This window comes from Chrysemys picta, chromosome 4, assembly GCF_011386835.1.
Source record: "Chrysemys picta bellii isolate R12L10 chromosome 4, ASM1138683v2, whole genome shotgun sequence".
Lineage (NCBI taxonomy): Eukaryota > Metazoa > Chordata > Testudines > Emydidae > Chrysemys > Chrysemys picta.
Window position 1 is genome coordinate 12,386,613 of NC_088794.1, and position 21,992 is coordinate 12,408,604.

The window sequence follows — 21,992 nt, forward strand, 5'->3', positions numbered from 1 at the left end:
AAAATAAATAATCACAATCAGGTGTTGAGCCTGGAGATGACACAGCAGCATCACCACATCTTAGAACATCATCCAATAGGCCAGGGCGCATCCCCCTAGCAATGCCTAACTCCTCCCTGCACACCAATTATTTTTATCCTTTTTGTCTCCCTTCACTTCCACCAGTGCCCTCCAGTGTTGCAGTTGCTTTGTCCTATCAAGGTGATACAACAGTAAATTTGCTAGGATTCCTTTAGATTAAAAAATGCTACAGACCAACTTGCAGATCTGTTGTGAAATACAATTTTATTCATGATTCAGTTATAGATAGCCACTAGCTAACTGTGGGGCAGAAGGTACATTTCTACCTCATTCAGTAATAAGCTCACACATTATAGGACTTCTGTGGTTTAGTGCAATAGTCTGTCCTGACTGTCTCATGAATGCAGTCACTGTAATCAGTGTTACATTTACCACACTTGCAGTTCGTCGCCACTGGGTAAGAGTAATAGGGGACGATGTGTCGTGGGCAGCCAGGGAGTACCACTGTTCTGTACACCAGGTCTTTATACGTGCACACATCCTGGGACAGGGCACTTTTGAGGAGCAACTTCTTACCATTGCTGTCCTACAAAAAAAAAAGAGAGATGTTATTCTGTTTTACTGAAGGATACACAAGTGACCCAGTGACTCAAGACCTCCCTGAGTCATTCTGATTGTGTTCAGAAGGCAGTTATCTTTCCCTGCAGACTAATGGCTGCATTTCTAGTGTAGTTCTACTGAGATCCCTCACTGAAAATCTGCATGTGAATAGTCTCCACATCTCTATGAAGATTTCCACATTATGCTGCACCTGCTGCCTGGCTCAGAGGTAAACCCACAAGTGACACCAGAGCTCCGTGACCTGCACTGACTGCCTATTGGTTTAAGGGTGGAATTTTAGGTGCTGGCTCTAAGGGTAGCATGGGACCTGCCTATGTAAGAGACACCTCTCTCCCCACACTGTGCTGCCATCACTGTGATCAGTGCATTGACTTACCAGCTGCACACATGATGAGGCAGAAGTTACTGAAACAATTCGCTTAGTAATTTAAAAAAAATTCTGTCCCTCATTAAGTGGGAGAAGAACCTCTTTTCCCTCCTAACCCCCAAATTCATAGGAGAAGAAGCCATTGCAACGTGAGCAGCAGCCGCCAATCTTCTACTACAACATTTTTGCTATAGGCACCAGATCCATCAGAATGCTTCTCCTCCCTCCCCTCATCGCCTCTGTGTCTGAATGATTTGCCAAATGTGGCAAGTGTGTGATTTTCTATCTATTGTAAATAACGTAAGAGATGAATGGTTTGTCCCGCTGATTTTCTAGAGGAAGTAATGAGTGAGCTCAGATGTTCATACCACAGCAGTGGGCACAATAGAAGCACCCGCCTAGAACAGAATAGTGCCTGGTACCCGTGTCATGCAGAATCCAGCACAGATGGTTGTGTTGATGGCCAGGCAGTAGGCACATTCTCTCTTCTCCACGTGGATGATATACTCAGTGGGCGCACAAAAAGACATTGCCTGCCCAAAAGTCAGGCCAAAGAGAAGGGACATCAGAAAGATGGGACTCATGCTAGATGAAAAGACAAAATATCAAAGGAGAAAGCATTAGATCTGACCTTCTGCCATGTTCTGAAAAGCCACTGGGGAACCAGTTATATTATTCACAAAAGGGAAAGACAATGAAATTATATCTAACAAGAACCTGACAAAGTTCCACTACCCTCAGTCCTTTATTTGAAATAGTACTGACTGATGCCAGAGGCAGGGTGCCAAAACATGGAACAATGAGGCAAATCTCATGTTCACTTCCTCCTATTAAATCCCATTACATGGAGCTTTCTGTTAATGAGTCCTAAAATGCTAATACAATAAAATAGCAGGAAGTTTCCCCAACCCTCCCTACTAAAGGATCTAAGAAATGTGACACATGAAAGAAACAATGAGCTCTAGAGTTCAAACACAAAACCTAAAATAATCCCATTGGCTTTAAAGAAAGCGAGTCCTATAAAATGGTGAAAGAATGAAAAGAAATGGCTGTGTAGACAGACTACATCATCACATTTCTGACACTCCAATTGGCTGTTTTAATTAGAGGCCCACTGACTGGAGCTGGCGAGATATGCACACTGCCAGTAATTAAGTAACATTCTTGTAAATGACAACAAATGACAGATCAGTAAAGAGTTCAACTCAATCAACCATCTACCAGAGCTGCTGACCTTTCCCATACATGCTGAGGGATCCCTAGAATGAAGCTCTTATTAGCTCCAAGGTCTGCTCAACAGCCTCCAAAGTACAAAGTTGAACTGACAGTGTCTACAAATTTATGGACATCACCCTCTGAATTCTCTCAGCGTCTAGTTTCTCCAGCCAAAGCCATTATGTTGTCCAGTTTACAACACCCAGTAGCGGCAACAATGCTGAACTTGCAAAGACCAACCTGTTGGCAGCTGAATCTTTCCTCAATACAGGAGCCTGAGTCTGCATTGTGGAGTTGGAGAGGCTGTGACCTAGCACAAGCTCTCACCGTGCTTTATACTCTCCAAGCTAATACCAGGCTGAGCGTACTGTTTATATAATTGCATTTGAATTGCTGCTTTCTTATCTCAAACCTATCTATTGAAAATTCATACTGAACTATAAAGCAAATGTAATTGGAACAAATGTTCCAATTATATCCTCACATGGAAACTGGGACTGGAAATCTAATTACTTTAACACTCATTTTCCTCTCAGACTTTTAAACCAAATGTTGCTTTAAAAAAGATTTTATTGATGAGTTTAGTGACTACACAGGACAGTAACATCACAACAAAAAGACTACCATGGACATATAGCCAGCCTGGATGCTTAGAACTAGGGCTGCTATTGGAATTACAGATGGTTATTTTTCCCTAATTGTTTATTTTGGAGAAGGACTTAATTCTGGCTCCCACTGGCTGCAGTGTGACCAGAAACCAGATAGACATAACAAAGAGAGGCAGTAGCATGCACAGAAAGGGCTAGATTCACAAAGAAACTTAGGCATGGTGCCACTCAGCATCACCACATCTAACTTTCAGGTGCCTAGAAAATCACTGGGATTAATGAAGTCTAAGTCAGGCACTGGGGCTCCCTGTACAATGAATGGGGAGAGACAGGCATCCCAGAATGGGATTCGCAAAAGCTAGCATGCTAGGCAGTTCTCCATCTCAATTAGCCAATGGGAGATTCCAAGAAGAGGGAGGTGTCCTAAGCTCTGCTCCACTCAGGAAGTTCAGCACCTCGCTTTGCTTGGGATTTTCAGCTGCAAACTCTCTCTTGTGGTTAGGTGACTACACCATTTTTGCAAGGAGACGCTCCCTCATAACTTTTAGCAAGTGGTTAGGGTATTCACCTGGGATATGAAAGATTTCCAGCTCAAGCCTTATCTTCACCTGAGGTGAGAAAGGATCTGCCATCTCTCAGGTGAGTGCCCCACTCACCTGCTATATATGGGATATTCTGATATGGGGGGGCTCCTTCCGTCTGTCCTGTTGAACCTGTTCTACTATAAATAAATAATGAGTCACTTGGCCAGAGCAAGAAAGATCTCAAGCATGAGAATGACTCTCTATCCTGATGGTTAGAGCGCTACTTGGGAGACCCAGGATTTAGTCTCCCTGTTCCAATGACTTTTTAAAATTATTTATTCACAATGGAACAGCTTCAACAGCAGAGACTGATGGAGACCCACATCAGAATATCCCCTTGCCTTGTGTGTAGGCACTCACCTGAATGCTAGTACAACCCTGTTCAAATCTCTTCTCCCTCTCAGGTAGAGGGGGGACATCTCACAACATCCAGGTTGAGTACTCTAACCAGCAAGCTGAAAGTTAGAAGGGAGGTCCTCTCTGCCACCCAGCCATTTTACATAAGCTCCCCTATAGCGGTCCAACTTAGTAGATGAGCTATGACCACACTTAATGGATCAACCCCCACAGGCAACTTTGGCAGAGGAATGCCTATATTCCCCCAGCTCATGCATCATTCTGGGGCCTAGGTATCCGGAGGCCTGGGGTGGGGCTGCAGTGCACATGCAGAAATGTAGGCACATAGAGAATGCTTACTGCAAAAATTTAGGTGCCAAGTAAGTTGTGACACCTACTGGCTTCAGTGGCAGATCATGGGGTTTGTGAATCCCGGTAGGGCTTCATTCTGGAATATAGTTGCCTAAAATGGCAGTTAGATGCCTAAGTCCTTTTGTGAATCTAGTCCAAAATTAATAAGATTCAAACTGTAGTTAATTTGAAAAAATTCCCTCAGTCACTCCACCATTTCACATGGGAGGAGGAGTTGTAATCTACCCACACAAGTAGATACAGACATTATTTGGGCATTGAACCTATTTTGCAAAAGATTGATGGCAATAAATGACTCAGAAGTTAGTCATATCCAATGGGAATGAAGTCTCTATAAACAGCTCTATGCAGCATAGCTAGAAGCACCATACAGAATAACTATGTCTGAAGAATGTCTAGAAATGGGAGTGCTCAGGTCCCAGTGGAGACTGGACAGATCCTGGGGAAGCAGTCTGGGTGGCTAAGGGGGTTGCGTGGCTGCACGTGACGTGGCCTCGATGAGACGTGTGCATTCTCACTTATAGTAGGGCTGTTGCGCTCTCCTGCTTCATCAGTAGCCAACCTGCCTTCCCATCTCATTTATTTTGTCCTTAGTGCTTTGCTGGTTCTTACTCCACTGTTAGCATCCCAGACACATCCTCAGTAACCACTAGCAGCCGTTAAGTTTTCATGAATCTGATCCATAACATATCACATAGCAACAGCCCAGTTCTCCATTTACATGGACATGAGAAATACAATACAATTAAGATTAACTTGACTTTGGTGAGCACATGGTGAGTTGGGCAGGAGGGATCCAGTTAGCCCAGACTAGTGCCAAGCTACTCCACTCACTGGCACATTAGGTTACCTCACTGCCATGACTTCAGACTGCAGCACATGTCTCTTTGTCCTGGGGTAGTCCTTCAGTTATACCATAGTGTCAGAAAAAACACTTTTTACTCCTCCCCCTTCATTTCCCAGGGGTCTCTAATAATGGGTTTCTTTATATAACCTGCCAGGAATTAGGTATGACTCTTTCTGGCTTAAGGGTATGAGTGTAGTATTAATTGTACTCTCAGTAACATCTGTCCATGCTGCCTCAGCAGTAAAATTATAATATTTTGCTCCTATTACTATTTAACTCTTTCTTATCCTGATATAATTAAAATGTAACTACATATACTGTTTGTGTGGGTACATATATTTTATACATGTGAGTGTACATGCATAAAACTTTAGTCTCAGGGAATAAGTTCCTGCCTGAGAAAATCTAATATTTATAAGCATGCACAAGGACACTGGAGTTTCTACTGAGATCCAGAAATAGAAAAGGTCAATGCAAGAGAAAACATATTTCCTCCAAAATGTGGTAAGGGGGAGATAAAATCCAGTGAGATGCAGAAACTTCATAGACACCTGTCCTATCTAGAGTCCCTCTTCCAGTCCTGCACAAGTCAAAACACTGGCATCTGACACCTGTCACCTTCACAGCATACCTGCAAAGGGTGCAGTTGGGGAGCAACTAGTGCCTTTTACCCACAGATCTCAACGTCCTTTACATATAGGACCCCAGGCTGTTGGGGTTGTGCTTGTATCTGCTGGTCCTGACATAAGGAACCCTTAAGGATAAGGAATGAATGTGCCCTCACCATATTACATGCTGTTTACATTTAGTATGAGCAATAAGAGGACAGACCCAACCAGAAAGGTATATGCTAAGTACTTCAAAAGGGATAATTTTCCAAAGCTGAAGAATATTATGAGTGAAACTGACTGGGAGAAAACCTTTAGACACAAAAATATGAATGAAAATTGGTAGTTGCTTAAGAAGAGTTCATTACATGTCCAAAAGAGCCACAATTCTACAATCACAAAAGAGGAAAACTTGGGTTAAAAGCCCATCTTGGTTAAGAGGGGAAATAAAGGCAGCAATTAGAAATATATAAACAAATGGAAAAAGGGAAATCAAGTAGCAATCAATTTAAATTGGAAGTAATAAAGTGCAGAAAATGCATTAGTGAACCTGCAGCTTGGTATGTGGGGCTCTGATACCGTGCTTTGTTGACAATAAACCTTTGCTGAGCCTTCGCCATTGAACTGAGCCTACAGGCGTTCTTTAGGAGTAACATTGAGGTGTGCTGAATCAACAGTCTACGCTGGTGCAGAATACACAGATGCTCCAAGAACAGCAGCACTAGCAACACTAACAACAGTTGTCAGTTGAGTATCGCCATCAAATGGAGGGTGTTTCTAGAGAGGTTACAAATGGATTTGTTCTAAGGCTACTGCTTTCAACAGTTTCATCAATGATCTGGAAGTAAAAGTAAAAAGAACCATTACTGATAAAATTTGCAGATTACACAAAAATTGGTGGAATGGCAAATAACGATGAAGACAGGGCAGTCATACAGCAATATCTGGATCATTTGGAAAGTTGGTCCCTTTCAAACAAATGTGTTTTAATATAGCCAGATGCAAGGTCAGAAATCTAGGAGCAAATGTCTCCTACAGAATGGGGGACTGTTCCTGGAAAGCAATGACTCTGAAAAGGAGACAGTGGGCAAACAATGCAACCTAAGCTCTCAGTTTGACACTGTGGCAAAAAAGTCTAACGTGACCCTTGGATGTAGAAATGGGAGCAATGAGTAGGAGTATGGAGGTGATTTGATGGCTCAAAGCTAAAGCCAGAACAATTCAAATTAAAAATAGGCATACATTTTTAAAGGGGAGAATGATTAACCATTGGAACAAACTACCAAGGAAAGTGGTGGATTCTTCATCTCTTGATGTCTTTGTATCAAGAATGGATGTCAAACACGTTATTGGTCTCCATACAGGGATAATTTGGTGAAATTCTTTGCCCTGTGTTATACAGGACAAACTAGATGACCTTGAACTCCATGAATAAATTCAGTGCTACAGGACGCCATTGCACAGAGCCGGCCATGGTGTATGAAGAGCAGTGGAGCATAATTCATCACTGTGCCTGGTGGTATTTCTGTGGTACATTTGTTCATTGCAACTCAATGTCCCGACTAGTGACTTTTTCACCCTTGCTACCATTGGGCTCAATCCTCTGCCTGTACCATTGAAGTACCTGAGGCCTCATCCGACAGGATATAAGTCTGCTGTTTTCTCCAGTGACTTACACGAGCCATTAAACTGATGGTGTGCAGCCTTCCCTTGTGCACTGGACTGTGTAGTTCCCTTTCACCCTGGGCCTCTCTCTAAACTTGGGGCTCCTCTCACTGCAGCTAGGTCCCTGGCTGACTGCCTCTCTGATTCCTGCTGGTCTAAGAGCATTTCCATAAGTTCACAAGGCTGCTTTTGCAAGCATCTCCCTGAATAGTCCAGTAGAGTCCAGAGTTTACTCTTAAGACTCCTGTAGATCCATTTCGCCTCCTGACCCACTGTTGACCTGGTGCCTGCTCAGTTATACAGATTCTCAATGTGCCACTGCAGCCCTCGAGCTCTCAGCTGCATTCAGTGACAGTCAGTCACACTGTGAATTATTTATCTCTAGCCTTTCTGCTAACCAAAACAAGTAGTTCTCTGACATCAGTAATCTACACTTTCATGAAGTGAAAGCCTCTGTGCTGCTGCTACACAAGAAATGTTATGGGTGATCACAATGGAAGGAACCAAATAAGGGATAAAAATATTTGGTTTCGTATGCAGGATTGTCAGAGAGATTCTGGTAGGCCAGAGACATTCTATACATACATTGGCATTCACTGAATCATTTGACAAGGATCTACAACAGAGACCAATGCCTAATGTCAAGATAGAGTCGGGAAAGAGAATATCAAGTGGGAGGAAGGAGACACATGGAAAGCTAGCTTAACAAAAGGAAGCAATGACAGAAAACTTTGTAGGTGTTATGAGTGGGCTAGCCCAAAATCAGTGTGAGTAAATCTGTTCTTACTATTATAGGTAAGATTCTGGGTTTTGGAATTAAATAGGGTTACCATACATCCGGTTTTCCCCGGACATGTCCGGCTTTTCGGCAATCAAACCCCCGTCCGGGGGGAACTGCCAAAAAGCCGAACATGTCCGGGAAAATGCCGGCCGGGGACTTCCCCTCCCGCGGCGGCTCTGCTCCTCCCCTGACTCTTCGGCTCTGTTTAAGAGCCGAGCTGCCCGAGCGCTATGAGCTTCGGGCAGCCCCTATGCCTCCAGACCCTGCGCCGCCGGAGCCTGGGAGGGGAAGTGCCCGACCGGGGGTGCAGGGTCCGGAGGCATAGGGGCTGCCCGAAGCCCAAGCGCTACTGGCTTCACGGTTTGCCGGGCAGCCTCCAGACCCTGCGCCCCCGGCTGGGCGCTTCCCCTCCCGGGCTCCAGCTGCGCTGGGGAAGCGCCGGCCGGGGGCGCAGGGTCTGGGGGCTGCCCGGCAAACCGTGAAGCCGGTAGTGCTCGGGCAGCCCTTTTCACGTGGCTGGGAGTGGGAGGGAGCAGAGTTAGGGCGGGGAAGGGGCGGAATTGGGGCGGGGCTGGGGGTGGGAAATGGGCAGGGCCCGGGCCCCGTGGAGGGTCCTCTTTTTTAATTTGTTAAATATGGTAACCCTAAATTAAAAAAATATCCATGTTTGCAGATAATACTGGAATTGGAGACAAAGCCAACATTTAGCAACAAGGCAGTTAGATCCCAAAGTATTGGGATAGTTTAGGTGGTTGAGCAGAAGAAAAATGTCAGGAACAGGATCACAGTTATGGTGGGGGAATCGTTGCCAGTACCATCCCAATGCAGAGCTCCAGTGACAAAGGGAAATAAGATCCTAGCAAAGAGACAGACACATTAGCTTTCACATTTAAAATGTTTGTGGCTGATGAATTTTCAAAGTCCATTTGTCCATCGCAGGCTCTCAGAGTAATCTCTTCTAATGTTTCCTTCTAGCTCTAATCTTTTGTAATCAAAGATTCACAGATCACAGTTCTGCTCCTCCGCTTCCAGGATTAGCTGCAGTATTTCCTTACCAACCAAGGATTTCAACACTAATACTCTCTCTTCGTTGCATAGCATATGATAACTATCTCCATTTAGATATTGAAAATACAACATAATCCGCTTAATTATTGTTGTTTATACAGAACAGCACAGTGTGCAGCCAGAATGACTGGAACTGAGGTTTTAGCCTTGTCTACCCAACTTTTCATCACTGATCACAACTGTAATTTTAGTATGTATTTAGATCTGCTATCAATAAAACATTCTTGCTGCACATTAATCTGTCCAGAGAGAAGGCTGAGCCTGTGAAGTTCTATTGCTCTTATGCACCAATCTCAAGGTACTTGCAGTTTGACCCCCTCTTTTCATAAAAGCCATTGAACTTCAGTGGAATGTGTCCTATCTTTGGGTATTTTGTGTGCACATGTATTTGGGAAGGAGAGGACACTACACCCCTTTCTGAAGGACAAGCTGGAAGTACTAATGAATGTTCATCTCTCCTTCAGAACTAGAAATCAGAGGCAGATACAGGTATTGGAAGCCAGGATTGCCTCTTACCCTTCTATCTGCTGTCTTGCCTTGAGATACAACTGGGAATCTTGCAAAGAAACACTGCAGAATTTATCCCTGAAGCCTCCTTCTAGTCTGTGCTTCCTCTCTTTATATTAACCACCTAACTCATTCTGAAGTTGGGACTCATCTGTAATTGGGGCTGGCCCACCCTTCAGTTGCAACAACATGGATTGATTAGCCTTGCAGACCCACGTTAACCATTTCACTAACTGTGGGGGGCATACATCCCATCACAATGTGAAAAAGAGCAAAATTCCCCTCAGAGAGGCTTCTTGATTCCTAAGATTACAACATTTCTTTATTGTAGAAATGTTAATCTGTGATGTCCCTGAGTGATACTTCCGTTAATTTCCAACTCTCTGTCTGCACACACTCTCTGTCTAGTCAGTATCTCATACTCACACTACTCAGCCTTATTATTTATGCTGATTCCTTACAAAGGGAATAGAATAATATCGGTTAAAAAAGGGCAATTACATGTTTCAATGGATTAGAAAACACAAGAATTTCCAGACTGGATCAGACTGGGGTCCATATAGTCCAGTCCCATCTCTGACAGTGACCAACACCAAATGTTACAGAGGAATGTGCAAGAAACCACTTAGCGGGTAATTAGGGAGAAACCTGCCCATACGTGAAGTTTCTTCCTAATCCACATTAGTAAGTCAAAAGGAAGTATATCTAATGCACAGTCAACCTGTGGAACTCTTTGCCAGAGGATGTTGTGAAGGCCAAGACTAGAACAGGGTTCAAAAAAGAACGTCATGGAGGTTAAGTCCATCAATGGCCATTAGCCAAGATGGGCGAGGATGCAAAATCATGCTCTGAAGTGTCCCTAACTTCTGTTTGCCAGAAGCTGGGAATGTGCGATACAGGATGGATCACTTGACGATTACCTGTTCTGTTCATTCCCTTTGAAGTACCTGGCATTGGCCACTGTAAGAAGACAGGATACTGGGCTGGATGGACCATTGGTCTGACCCGGTATGGTTGTTCTTAACCCATGTAATGCAACTGTGGATGTGCTCTGTAGCCATATAAATGTCTAATCCTTTTTTATGCTGCTAAGATCTTGGTTTCAATGACATATTGTGGCATTAAGTTCTACAAATTAGTAGCACAATGTGTAAACAAATTTCCCTTTAATTTTGTTGCCTTTTAACAAACTAAAAAACAAGCTGTTGAACAATGGAAAGTGGGTGTCTTAGAGCTTTGGAAGCACTCTATGCATTTCCCTCTGTGACAATTTAGGTATGCTCCATTTTTAGGTTATCTATGCCCCATAAACTATTCTGAACTGAAATGCAAATACCAACATTTATTTGAAAAACTCTGTCTAAAAATTAATACAATGGTAGGAAACTTATATTACTGTCTCTGTAAAATAAAAATACCAACTTTTATTCAAATTGGGTTTTATTATAAATTAAGTAACTTTCCAAACTTATCTTCAACCTGCCTTGCTAAATGTAGTTGTTAACAAACATGGCAAAATATTTTCTGCTTTCGCCATTCTGGATTTCATGTGTTTATTTCAACTGGACTGCTGTTCACAAGTTTTAATTACAATCTGATATGTAAGTTGTCAAATGACACGGTGACAGTGAAAATTTGACAGTCATTTTGTAGTACATCTCTACCTCGATATAACGCTGTCCTTGGGAGCCAAAAAATCTTACTGTGTTATAGGTGAAACCACATTATATAGAACTTGCTTTGATCAACCGGAGTGCGCAGCCCCTCCCCTCCCCTGAGCACTGCTTTGCCGTGTTATATCCGAATTCGTGTTATATTGAGTAACGTTATATCGGGGTAGAGCTGTATGTCAGCCCTTTATCTATCCAAATATGATTTTTTTACCCACTGCTTTTCAGGTGCCGCAGTTTGACCTGAACTACCTGGGAAAACGAAAGGTCCTCTTTCCCACTTGTACTATGAACGCACAATGGCATGTTAATGATTTACCTACCTGTGAGTGTTGCCAAAACAATTATTATGTTCAGTCAGTTAATAGGCTTGAGGATATTTAGTACTTTATTCTAGCACAGGTAAGGGATGTTCTCTTAAATCAGGAAGGGGATTCTACTGGTAAGTTCATTTTTCCTTTTCTTTCGCATCCAAGATATAAATAGCGCTACTCTGAGAGAATGAGCCAAGAGCAGTGGCCTTTTTGCAGGAGGGTTTTTCAGAATGAAAAGGGCTGATTTAGTGCCCGAATCCAAGGTAGATATATGGATGAAACCTGCCCCCCAAAAGGCTTCATGCTCTGTGATAAACTTGTGTTTCTCCCAGAGAGCTAGCATATGAGATGGATAAAGAGAAGAAACCTGGCCTTGAAAACAGGACACTCACACTGGGCAAAAACCTACTACCACTGACACTGTCCTAAACCCAGAGTTGTTCCTTTGGCTTCAGGATCAGTGAGAGCAGAACTTAGCCTATTATCTTTCCATGTACCCCAATGTGTCACATTAAATAAGAGAACATGCAGTCAGATTTGCTTTTTACTTCCAACCTACAAGCACCAGCTCACCTAAAGATTCTGAGAATCATTTTCTTTTATACTAACTATAATTTATTCCCATCTTAAAGCCCCTTTGTGCTATCAATGATATAAAGTGATCTTAGTGTAAATGAGAATCTGGATTTTCATCTCTGCACCTTCTTCGGAGTAACATAGGCGTGAAAGATGGAAAAGACATTGCAGATCATCAAATTCACATCCTTCCCCAATTCTGAATTTTTACTGTTGATCTCCAAGAAATGCGACTCCAAAAACACAGGCAATTAGAGACAAAGAGAAAGCCGAGAAATCTGCTTTAGCTGAAGAAATGGGCAGTCAAGAATTGGGTATAATACCGACACCCACAAGAAGGAAAGAGCCACTGGAGTCTAGTGATAATGGAGCTTCATTTTTCCTGGGTCTTGTTTTATTACTTTCATTTATTTCCTGTACCTTAATTTTTTTTAGTCCTTTTGTATTTAGAAGTTGCATTGAGTATTATCTTTGTTCTGGGTTTAATTTGTCCTTTACTGTAATTATCATGCATGTCGGATAGGTTTTCTAAAACTCACTGCTTCTGATCAGAGAATGGTATTGCTATTAGCAAGAAGATTTAAACACCTACACCACTTCTGAGGGAAAACATTTGAAGGGATTGCTACATATATTCTTTACAAGAGTCTAAAATTGTCTCTAGGTCTGCAAAAGCTGCTTTTTAAAACTATTGTGAAATTAAGTTATTGGTAACTGCTAGCGTGACACACACACCTCCCTGTAATGTGACCTGGATAGATTCATAGACAGGTGAACCCAACCCTAGTGCAGTTATCCCTGACTAATCTCGAAACTCCACTGCAACTCCATTGGTTACCATAGAGACACCTCAGTGTTTCACCCTGCCCTCCACGGAGTGTATTCCAGAGTCTGAATAAACAGGAACATGCTAAGACAGTGTATCTGTTACTCAGAACTACCTGCAGGTACAAGTGCCACCGTGTTTCATAGGCTAGGTGAGTTCCGAAAGTATTATTTTGATAAAATTTGTTCTGATTTGATATTTACGTATGGCATTTAAAATTTCCACTTATTTTGAACACTAAGGCAGAGAATACAAAGTGTGTGGAATGTAACTGCGTCATTAATGTCGGCTCACAGCTACGAGTCACCCGGAAGTACTTGGACATGCTTGGTTTGCACTTTAGTTTTAAGTTCCAAAAGTGTTTGATATTTCACTTGGAGTTTGTAAATTTGGGGTTTCTTTGCAGTTATTAAGACAACTTGCTGGTTTGACTTACAGTGTGTAGTGTTGTGTAGGTACTCTATCAACTCTAGTTTATTCTATTGTTTAACAAATAAACAAACAAAAAAAACCCTGATATCTAAATCCCAAAATACTGGCATTCTGGGCTAAAGCAATAAAAGCAAGCTAATAATTTTGCAATAATAGGTAATGTTCCAATTTTCCATGCTTAAAAAAAGGCTTGTAGGTGATAATAATAGAAACTACAGTGATTGACAGTTAAATATTTTAACAGGAACCCATGGTAAACACAGAAACTAGCTGAGTATTGCAAACAATTTTGCATTAATATTCGTTCACACTTGTAACAAAATTTCCTTCAACTTTGTTTTCCTTCAACCCTCCCCTCCCTTCTCCCCCCCCTCACCCCGCCCACCCTTGTTTTCTGCAAATCTAGAAAATAAGTTCAGTGGTAACCGTGAATATTACTGACAAGAAAATTTGCAGAAACAGTTAATTTTAAGTGAATATTGCAGAATATTTGCTTTAACTTCACACCTTAATTAATTTTAACTTTACTAACTTAATTCATCTTTACTTTCCTGAGTGTCCCTGCGTAGACAAGCAAGCCCTCAAATCCCAAGTAATAAAGCCCAGCTACTGTCACAGTCATCACCCAAAACTCCTGCAGGAACTAGCCCACTGATACTAAGTTAATCTATTTTGCTTATCTTCATGGCTTTGTTTGTTTGTATATTTGCACAGAGAAGGGTAAATCTTCAGCTGAGCAGGAAGAGTGAGAAGCCATAATGGATGGAACACAACGTGTGTGTGTCAAGCTCCTTTTGATTTGTCATACAGTAGTGATGTTTTCTGTTCAGGCTTCAGATCAGACTCCCCCCGTGAATGAAGACATGCAAACAGAAGCAGCATCCAATGAATCTGGAAATACAACCATATCTAGAAGTACTGTAATGACCACCATTTCAGATAAAGAAGCAGTTAATACAACCACAGTGCAGAATATAAGTTCCAGTGGGAATACAATTGCCATGACAGCAAAGATAACTAGTTCATTGGCTTTAACAACTTTGTCACATTTTGCACGAAGCACTCTACATCCCCTCAACACAGACACTAGCAGCCCTTCAGATATTACTATTAGATTCAACACTGTTGTGACATCACCTACAGTTTCAACCTTTAATCGAGCAACTGATAAAGATTCTAATCCCAGAATGTCTGCAATCACATTGAAACCAACAGCTCAGTCTTCTACAGCCACACAACTAAATACTAGCAAAGCTTTGGATTCAGTTTCTATAACACACGCTTCAGGTAGGTGTCATTAGATTCTATGGCAGCATTTCCTAACCTGTGGTGTCAGACTAGTTCACTGTATGCACCCAGTTGTTGGAAAGAAGCAATTGCATCAGGCATTGGGGTTCATCATGTACACACAATGAATGTGTCAACAAGTATCCAGCGTTAGCTGCTTTCTGGGCACCAACATTCCCTCCCAGCTTACGTGGTCAGGGCCTCAGGTCCTGGGAACAGACCATCAGCTCAAGTTTCTCTTCTCTGTTCCCATGAACTCAGCTCAGCTGCAAGAGCTACCATTGGACACTCAAAAGTATGTGACTTCTGTTGATTGGAGGACTTGAGGAGAAGGAGTCTTCCTGGGAGGGGAAGGGGAAAAAAAATTTAGTGGAAAACCAAAGATTGAAAATTACACAGAAAAGAAAAAATTCAAGATGAGAAGGTGGAAAACAGAGACAGGAAAGAACAGAAACAAAGAGACATACTGAGCCAAGGTGTCAAGGAGTATGAGAAAGAGGGCCACCCATGCCTCCTGAAAAGTAGACACAGGTTGATGGAACAGGTATTGGGGATCTATGCTAGCAACATAACAAAGACAAATAATCACGTAAGCCAACATTTTAAAGTGTGGTGGTTTAACGTTAGATAACTATATCCTTATTTAGGCCCTTTCGTCAAAATGACCTGATTTTTAGAGGGCTCACCACCCACAATTCCTATTGCCTTCAATGCAAGCCGCAGGTCCTCAGCCGCTGTGAAAATCAGGTCAATTTAATTTAGGCACCTAAGTATGGATTTAGTTGACTAACTTTAGGTACCCTGATTTTATAAATTTTGACCATGTGCTATATCTTTGATTTGCTTTTATATATTTACAGTAAACCTGGAAGGGTCAAACCCAAACTGAAACATTTACTTTGAAAATTCACCACAATAATAATAAAATAACCAGACTTTACTACAAGACTCATTTGAATAAACATAGCATCTTGGGTGCGTTGCTGTTGGGTTGTCCCATGGCAACTTGGAGGTTAAGGCAATTCAAGTCTATTTTAGGGAGGTTTTTTAAGGGAGAGGTTAGAATTTGAATCTGTCTCTTTAATACTTAGCACATGAAAACCTTCTGTATTGCCATATTGAAACCTAAAGATTGAGATTTGTTGTTTTTGTAGCTGTGAAATAAGAACAACTTTCTACATTATTTTATTGAAACAGGAGGAATTCATCTAACGAATTCAGAGGCCATTCTGATCATTATTTTCAGCAGCATCCTCACATTTGCTGTTCTAGCAATTGTCATATGCAGTCTTGATAAGTACAGGAAGAGAAGAGCTCAGTATTCCCATCACCCACTATATGACACCTCTTCTGAAACAGGTTGGCATATTTTTAATAAGCTGTATCATATAACAAACATGCATTCTACATGTGCACATTACAAATTGTTTATTCAAGACAACCACTTCCCCCAGTAATGAAATGCAGCAACCCCTGAGGAAGAAGGTGGTAACTTTTTAACTGTGTAAAGCAGTGGTTCTCAACCTATTTACCACTGTGGGCCACATTTGCAGCTCTCTATGTCTTATGTGGACTGCATCCACACAATATATATCGGGGGTAGGCAACCTATGGCATGCATGCCAAAGGTGGCACGTGAGCTGATTTTCAGTGGCACTCACACTGCCTGGGTCCCGGCCACCGGTCCGGCAGGCTCTGCATTTTAATTTCATTTTAAATGAAGCTTCTTAAACATTTTAAAAACCTTATTTACTTTACATACAACAATAGTTTAATTATATATTATAGATTTATAGAAAGAGACCTTCTAAAAATGTTAAAATGTATGACTGGCACGCGAAACCTTAAATTAGAGTGAATAAATGAAGACTCGGCACACCACTTCTGAAAGGCTGCTGACCCCTGATATATATACTACCTGTATAGCCCTGAGGGTGTCACACGGGCTGCAGCTGTGTGCTGACTGGGCTGCAAGCAGCCCGTGGGCCACGGGTTGAGAACCACTGGGTAAAGTAATGCTACACAATGGTCTAAGTGCCAGATCTTCAGTGGTTGTAAAGCAGTATCATTCCAATTATTTCAGTGGAAATACACCAATTTACACCTGCTGAAGATGTGACTTTTGGGCAGGAAGTGAGAACTTACCATCTTTTCCAATTACAACTGTTGTGGACTATTAGGCAGGTGGGTTTTGAAACTGGAATTTCACCCAGAATGTATATTATTATACTTAATATTTATTTGTGTGTGTGTATTATGTTTAAATGAAATTAATTATGTTAAATGAAACAGCAACAATGAAAAATCCTTAAACACGTAGGGCCAGATTTTCAAAGGTATTTACACATCTAACCTGCCTAGGCGCTTTAAAAAAAAAACACCATTAGGCAAGTATCTGCATCTTTAGATGCTTAAAACAGCTAGTCAAATTCAGACTAGAGAAACAATAAAAAATGAGCACTTTAGTTTTACTGCAAGATAAACTAGAGAGGTTAGCATTATACCCCAATCTGGCATTGACCTCACCTAGTTTACCTTGCAGTAAAACCAAAGTGCCCCATTTTTACTGTGTTTATATCAAGATAGCTTTAGTTACTAGGGTGACCAGATCACCCAAGTCAAATATCAGGATGTGGGGGGGGGGGGCGTGGCAGGAGGGAGCAGGGCAAAAAAACAAACAAACACACACACCCTTCCTCCACAAGCGCCGGAGGGAGGCCCGGGAGACACAGGGGAAGCGCGGGGCCGGGGTGAGTGAGAGTCCGGCCTTGCCCCGAGTGCAGGCAGGACTCAGTAGGGCATTAGGGAGAGTAGGGGGGCGGCCCACGGGGCCAGGCGGCGGCTGTTCTCCCCCCCTGGGCAGCGGGACTCGGGAGCAGCCTCTGCTGCAGCTCCCACTGCCGTGGGGGGAGGAAGCAGCCAATGGCTAAGCTTGGCGGCTGCGGCTCTGGTGCCCAGGCCCGAACCCCCCGAGCCTGGGCCTGCTGCGGGGACCCAGCAGCACGCACGCTGCGCGTGCCCAGCCCCTGGCCAGTCGCATCTGAGCTGGCTGCCCAGCTGGTGCAGTCCCGCGGGCAGCCCCGGAGTGGGGGCAGCAGGCCCCAGACCCCCCGTCCCGCTCAGGTCCCGCAGGCCGCCCCCCTACTCTCCCTGCCGCCCGACTGAGTCCTGCCTGCGGTTGGGGCCAGGCCAGACTCTCATTCACCCTGGCCCCGCGCTTCCCCAGCGTCTCCCAGGCCTCCCTCCACAAGCGCTGGAGGGAGGAGGAATGGCGAGCCTGGGGAAGAAGCGGGGATTGGGGGAGGGAACCAATGGGGGAAAGAGGGGGGCGGAGTCGGGCGGGGGGGGGGTGCAAGCACTTCTGGGCTCCGGAGTATTTGCTTGTTTGTCCAGTGTCCTGACCTAACATTGGTCGGGACGCGGGACAAACAAGGAAATATCGGGACAGTCCCGATAAAATTGGGATGTCTGGTCACCCTATTAGTTACCCCAAGGTAAAACAACTTTTTCAGCAGTAAAGACAAGGCCAGAGAATGCATGACATGCACACCTCACCCAGTGTCAACATTAGCACCAGTGCTTCCATAGCAGTAGGAACAGCAGCAAATAATATTTGCCATTTATGAAAGCAAGAAAGTATATGGGTACGAGGGGCTTTTTGTTACAGAATCTTGGCTTACATCCACTGGAGCATATTTCATTAATGGAAGTTTTATAGTTCCATAACTTTAAATGAAGTGGTAACTGAAAAGACAGCCAGTGACTGTTTTGGCAAAAATCTGCTTGTTAATCTTGCCACAGTGTATAATTAGAAAGAATTTTCAGAGCGGCTGATGACATTGTAACAAGCCAAAGAATCCTTTGTACGGGCACACTATCCTACAAATAAATCTGGAAATCTTCCAATATATTTATTTGTTTAGCTTACAATAGGGACGCATTAGTGAGAAAGTCCCCAGAACAATTACGAAAGATTTCCCTCTCAGTGCTCTTTTTATCTCTAGTCCTTGTTTTGTATCATTGTTTTGTCTTCTACTGACAATAGCAGTGGTGACAAATGCAAATGAGACTACACTTTCAACACCAGCAACTTATTTTTGGATAATAAATTTGATAATTCATTTTATCAGAATTTTTCATTGGTAATTAGGGTCACTTACTGAAAACAAGTAATTATTTAGTATCTGCAGGTACAATGAGGTTATAGTTTTCAAACTGTGCCTATCTCTAATTGGTGAGATGCTTTAGAGATCAGGTTCTGAAAGGCTATATCCTCCCGAGAACTGGTTAGGTGGATTAAGTTCACAAAATAAAATGTAATATAACAAATGTATGATGTGTATGTACTTCAGGTATAAATTAGCTGAGTTAAAGGAGGTGAATCACAAATATGCCTAATAAATTGAAGTCAACAGAATCACTAATATAAATTTGAATTAAAAAGCCATTGACAGAGAATCATCCAAATAGTTCTTTGTATAGCTAATACATACAAGCATTGAGAAAATGACAGCTAGAGATATGCTTGTGCAGCTTATACTTCTTGCAGATAATGGTAGAATAACACAATTTTCTTGACTTGAATGGGACTGGACACATAACATGGATCTGGGATAACCAAGCAGAATTTAGTCTAAAAACTTAAATAAAAAATGCACAGGTAAATGCATCAATGCTTCAATAGTTAAATGCTTCAATATTATAAATTATAACTTCTAAAAATATTCTATTTTCCTGACTAAATGGATACAAATAAACCATATTCCCATGTAATAATAGTAATATTTTTTGTACTTACTATAACATCTTTCATGGACTATTGAAAGAGCAACTGGCTGACAATTAAGGATTTAATAAAATTCTGTATTAAAATGACACATCTGGGTGGTCTCTCACTCAGGTCTTGACTGAGAAAATATTCCCTGTTAAAACATGTGAAGATTTGTCAAAGTACTTCTACATTTATCATACCCCCCCCCCTCGTTTTCAATGCCACTCACCCAAAACAACCTGGCATTTTTTCAGTGTTTTCTGGTACTTCTATTCTTTTATTTAAGGTTATTTTATTAATACTCTGATCAGCTTCACAATTTGTTAGAAACAGATAATTTCTACCACTTTACTACTTGAAGAATGTACAAACCAAAACATAGATTATAAAGTAGTAGATTTGCTAATTTTTCATTTGCTATTTTTCATTTGCCTCCTATGCGATTTGGATTAGTGCCTGGAACAGTGATGCTTGTTTATATTTCCATTTTTACTTTAACATATACAGTCAATCCACAGATACACAAAACAGTAGTACAACGTGACAACATCTTTGCCCAGTGAAGATTTTAGACCTTGTGATTTGCTTGACTATGCTACATTTCTCCCCATAGTACTTTAATAATGTTTAATAATGCTTTCAATATTTTACAGATGACATATACACTACTCCAGATGACACACTGATGATATCAGGAGGACTATATGATGCACCAAGGGTTTATAACCCCAATATGACTGTACTGGACAATGATGAGCTTCAAGCTGAATACTTACCATTTGGCGCCAGACCTGGGAAGTTCAGACTTGAAATTTTATCTGGGGAAAATTATAAAGGACTTTCCCCAGCCTTTGATAGATTTCAGTCACCACCATAACACTTATAATGTAGTAATAATGATAGTAGTATAGAGCACCTTTCAGGATAAGATGATCCCTCACTCTCACAGATCTTGGGAGACAGACCTGTCCTCGCTTACAGACAACTCCTCAACCTAAAGCAAATACTTACCAGCAACCACACATCACTGAACAAAAATACTGACCCAGGAACCTATCCTGTAACAAAGCCCGATGCCAACTCTGTCCACATATCTATTCAAGTGACATCATCATAGGACCTAATCACATCAGCCATACCATCAGGGGCTCATTCACCTGCACATCTACCAATGTGCCATCATATGCCATCATGTGCCAGCAATGCCCCTCTGCCATGTACATTGGCCAAACCGGACAGTCTCTACGCAAAAGAATTGACACAAATCTGACATCAGGAATCATAATACTCAAAAACCAGTGGGAGAACACTTTAACCTGTCTGGTCATTCAATGACAGACCTGCGGGTGGCTATCTTACAACAGAAAAACTTCAAAACGAGAGACTGCTGAGCTGGAATTGATATGCAAACTAGATACAATCAATTTAGGATTGAATAAGGACTGGGAATGGCTGAGCCATTACAAACATTGAATCTATCTCACACTTCTTATCAAACTGTCTGTACTGGGGTAGCTTGATTATCACTTCAAAAGTTTTTTTTCACTTACTTAATTGGCCTCTCAGAGTTGGTAAAACAACTCCCACCTGTTCATGCTCTCTGTATGTGTGTATATATATCTCCTCAATATATGTTCCATTCTATGCATCCGAAGAAGTGGGCTGTAGCCCACGAAAGCTTATGCTCTAATAAATTTGTTAGTCTCTAAGGTGCCACCTGTACTCCTGTTCTTTTTGCGGATACAGACTAACACGGCTGCTACTCTGAAACCTGATAAAATGATTAGTAAAGGTTAAACATGGATTTTAAATCTTACTGCTGCAAAATTATTAAATGCATGGATTTATAACTGGGTCATAAAAGAGACAGGCCGACCATTATTCTTAGTTCCCTAGCAAGCTCAGTGAGTAATTAAGGTTCACATTTTAGAATGGTCTCTGAATGTAGGTACCTTTGAATAGATCAAAAATGGCAGCACTCCAAACTATCAATTGTCTGTTTTGAAATGAAATGGTAATTAATAGCAGATACTTGGAGCCCTGGGTGAAATCTGGGCCGCATTAAAGTCAATGGCAAAATTAATGGGGCCAGGATTTCACATTTTATATTTAAGGGGGGGGGAATTAATTTTTTGTTGCAAAGCAACTACAGATGTATCAATACTAATACCCATATCCATAGGTGGTTTTGACTGTCAACAAACTAACTGATTGCAGGGGAATAGTTCATTTTGAGTCACAGCCCACATACATGGCTCTACAAAATTAATTAATGTATTTGGCAAAGGTTAAAACAGAGAGTTTTACAGTATTTAGAGAGATTAGTCTCTAGGAAACAGCTGCTGTCTGTGTTATAAGAGGGTCTGTGCATTGCCTTCTAATATATCTGTTAAAAATATACATACTGAAAAAAATTAGAATAGAACACAATATTCTGTGTGTCAAGTCACTACGTTCCTGTAAAAAAAAAAAAAACCTGCCTGCAAATGAACTACTCAGAAACTGGGACACTCCCT

At 41.9% G+C, this 21,992-nt stretch overlaps 2 protein-coding genes across 4 annotated transcripts; one reads left to right on the forward strand and one right to left on the reverse strand.

The window, feature by feature from the left end:
- Positions 1 to 298: 298 nt before the first annotated feature.
- On the reverse strand, positions 299 to 20,132 carry TSHB (thyroid stimulating hormone subunit beta). 2 transcript variants are annotated; one of them, XM_065591376.1, is made up of 4 exons: positions 19,504 to 20,132; positions 14,896 to 15,046; positions 1,432 to 1,594; positions 299 to 607 (listed from the first exon to the last, which is right to left on the reverse strand). In XM_065591376.1, the coding sequence occupies exons 3-4, from the start codon at positions 1,591 to 1,593 to the stop codon at positions 365 to 367; spliced, it is 405 nt and encodes a 134-aa protein (XP_065447448.1). In that variant the 5' UTR covers position 1,594; positions 14,896 to 15,046; positions 19,504 to 20,132; the 3' UTR covers positions 299 to 364. The 2 variants fall into 2 exon arrangements, with proteins under 2 accessions (XP_065447448.1, XP_005294991.1); XM_005294934.5 differs by lacking the exons at positions 14,896 to 15,046; positions 19,504 to 20,132 and adding an exon at positions 2,465 to 8,069.
- On the forward strand, positions 11,638 to 21,186 carry LOC101949924 (uncharacterized). Of its 2 annotated transcripts, none has more exons than XM_065591375.1 (4): positions 11,638 to 11,712; positions 14,133 to 14,705; positions 15,903 to 16,064; positions 20,130 to 21,186. In XM_065591375.1, the coding sequence occupies exons 2-4, from the start codon at positions 14,177 to 14,179 to the stop codon at positions 20,351 to 20,353; spliced, it is 915 nt and encodes a 304-aa protein (XP_065447447.1). In that variant the 5' UTR covers positions 11,638 to 11,712; positions 14,133 to 14,176; the 3' UTR covers positions 20,354 to 21,186. The 2 variants fall into 2 exon arrangements, with proteins under 2 accessions (XP_065447447.1, XP_008169894.2); XM_008171672.4 differs by lacking the exon at positions 11,638 to 11,712 and adding an exon at positions 12,938 to 13,137.
- The last annotated feature ends 806 nt before the right edge of the window (positions 21,187 to 21,992 follow it).

Bases quoted from the DNA above. Each gene is read 5' to 3' on its own strand.
- TSHB (XM_005294934.5), bottom strand. From the start codon at position 2,511: ATGCAGACTCAGGCTCCTGTATTGAGGAAAGATTCAGCTGCCAACAG. The intron at 1,595-2,464 runs GTTGGTCTTTGC...CTTTTCATCTAG, and splicing joins AAAGATTCAGCTGCCAACAG to CATGAGTCCCATCTTTCTGA. The intron at 608-1,431 runs GTACCAGGCACT...TTTTTTTTGTAG, and splicing joins CTGGATTCTGCATGACACGG to GACAGCAATGGTAAGAAGTT.
- LOC101949924 (XM_065591375.1), top strand. From the start codon at position 14,177: ATGGATGGAACACAACGTGTGTGTGTCAAGCTCCTTTTGATTTGTCAT. The intron at 14,706-15,902 runs GTAGGTGTCATT...TTATTGAAACAG, and splicing joins TTCTATAACACACGCTTCAG to GAGGAATTCATCTAACGAAT. The intron at 16,065-20,129 runs GTTGGCATATTT...AATATTTTACAG, and splicing joins TGACACCTCTTCTGAAACAG to ATGACATATACACTACTCCA.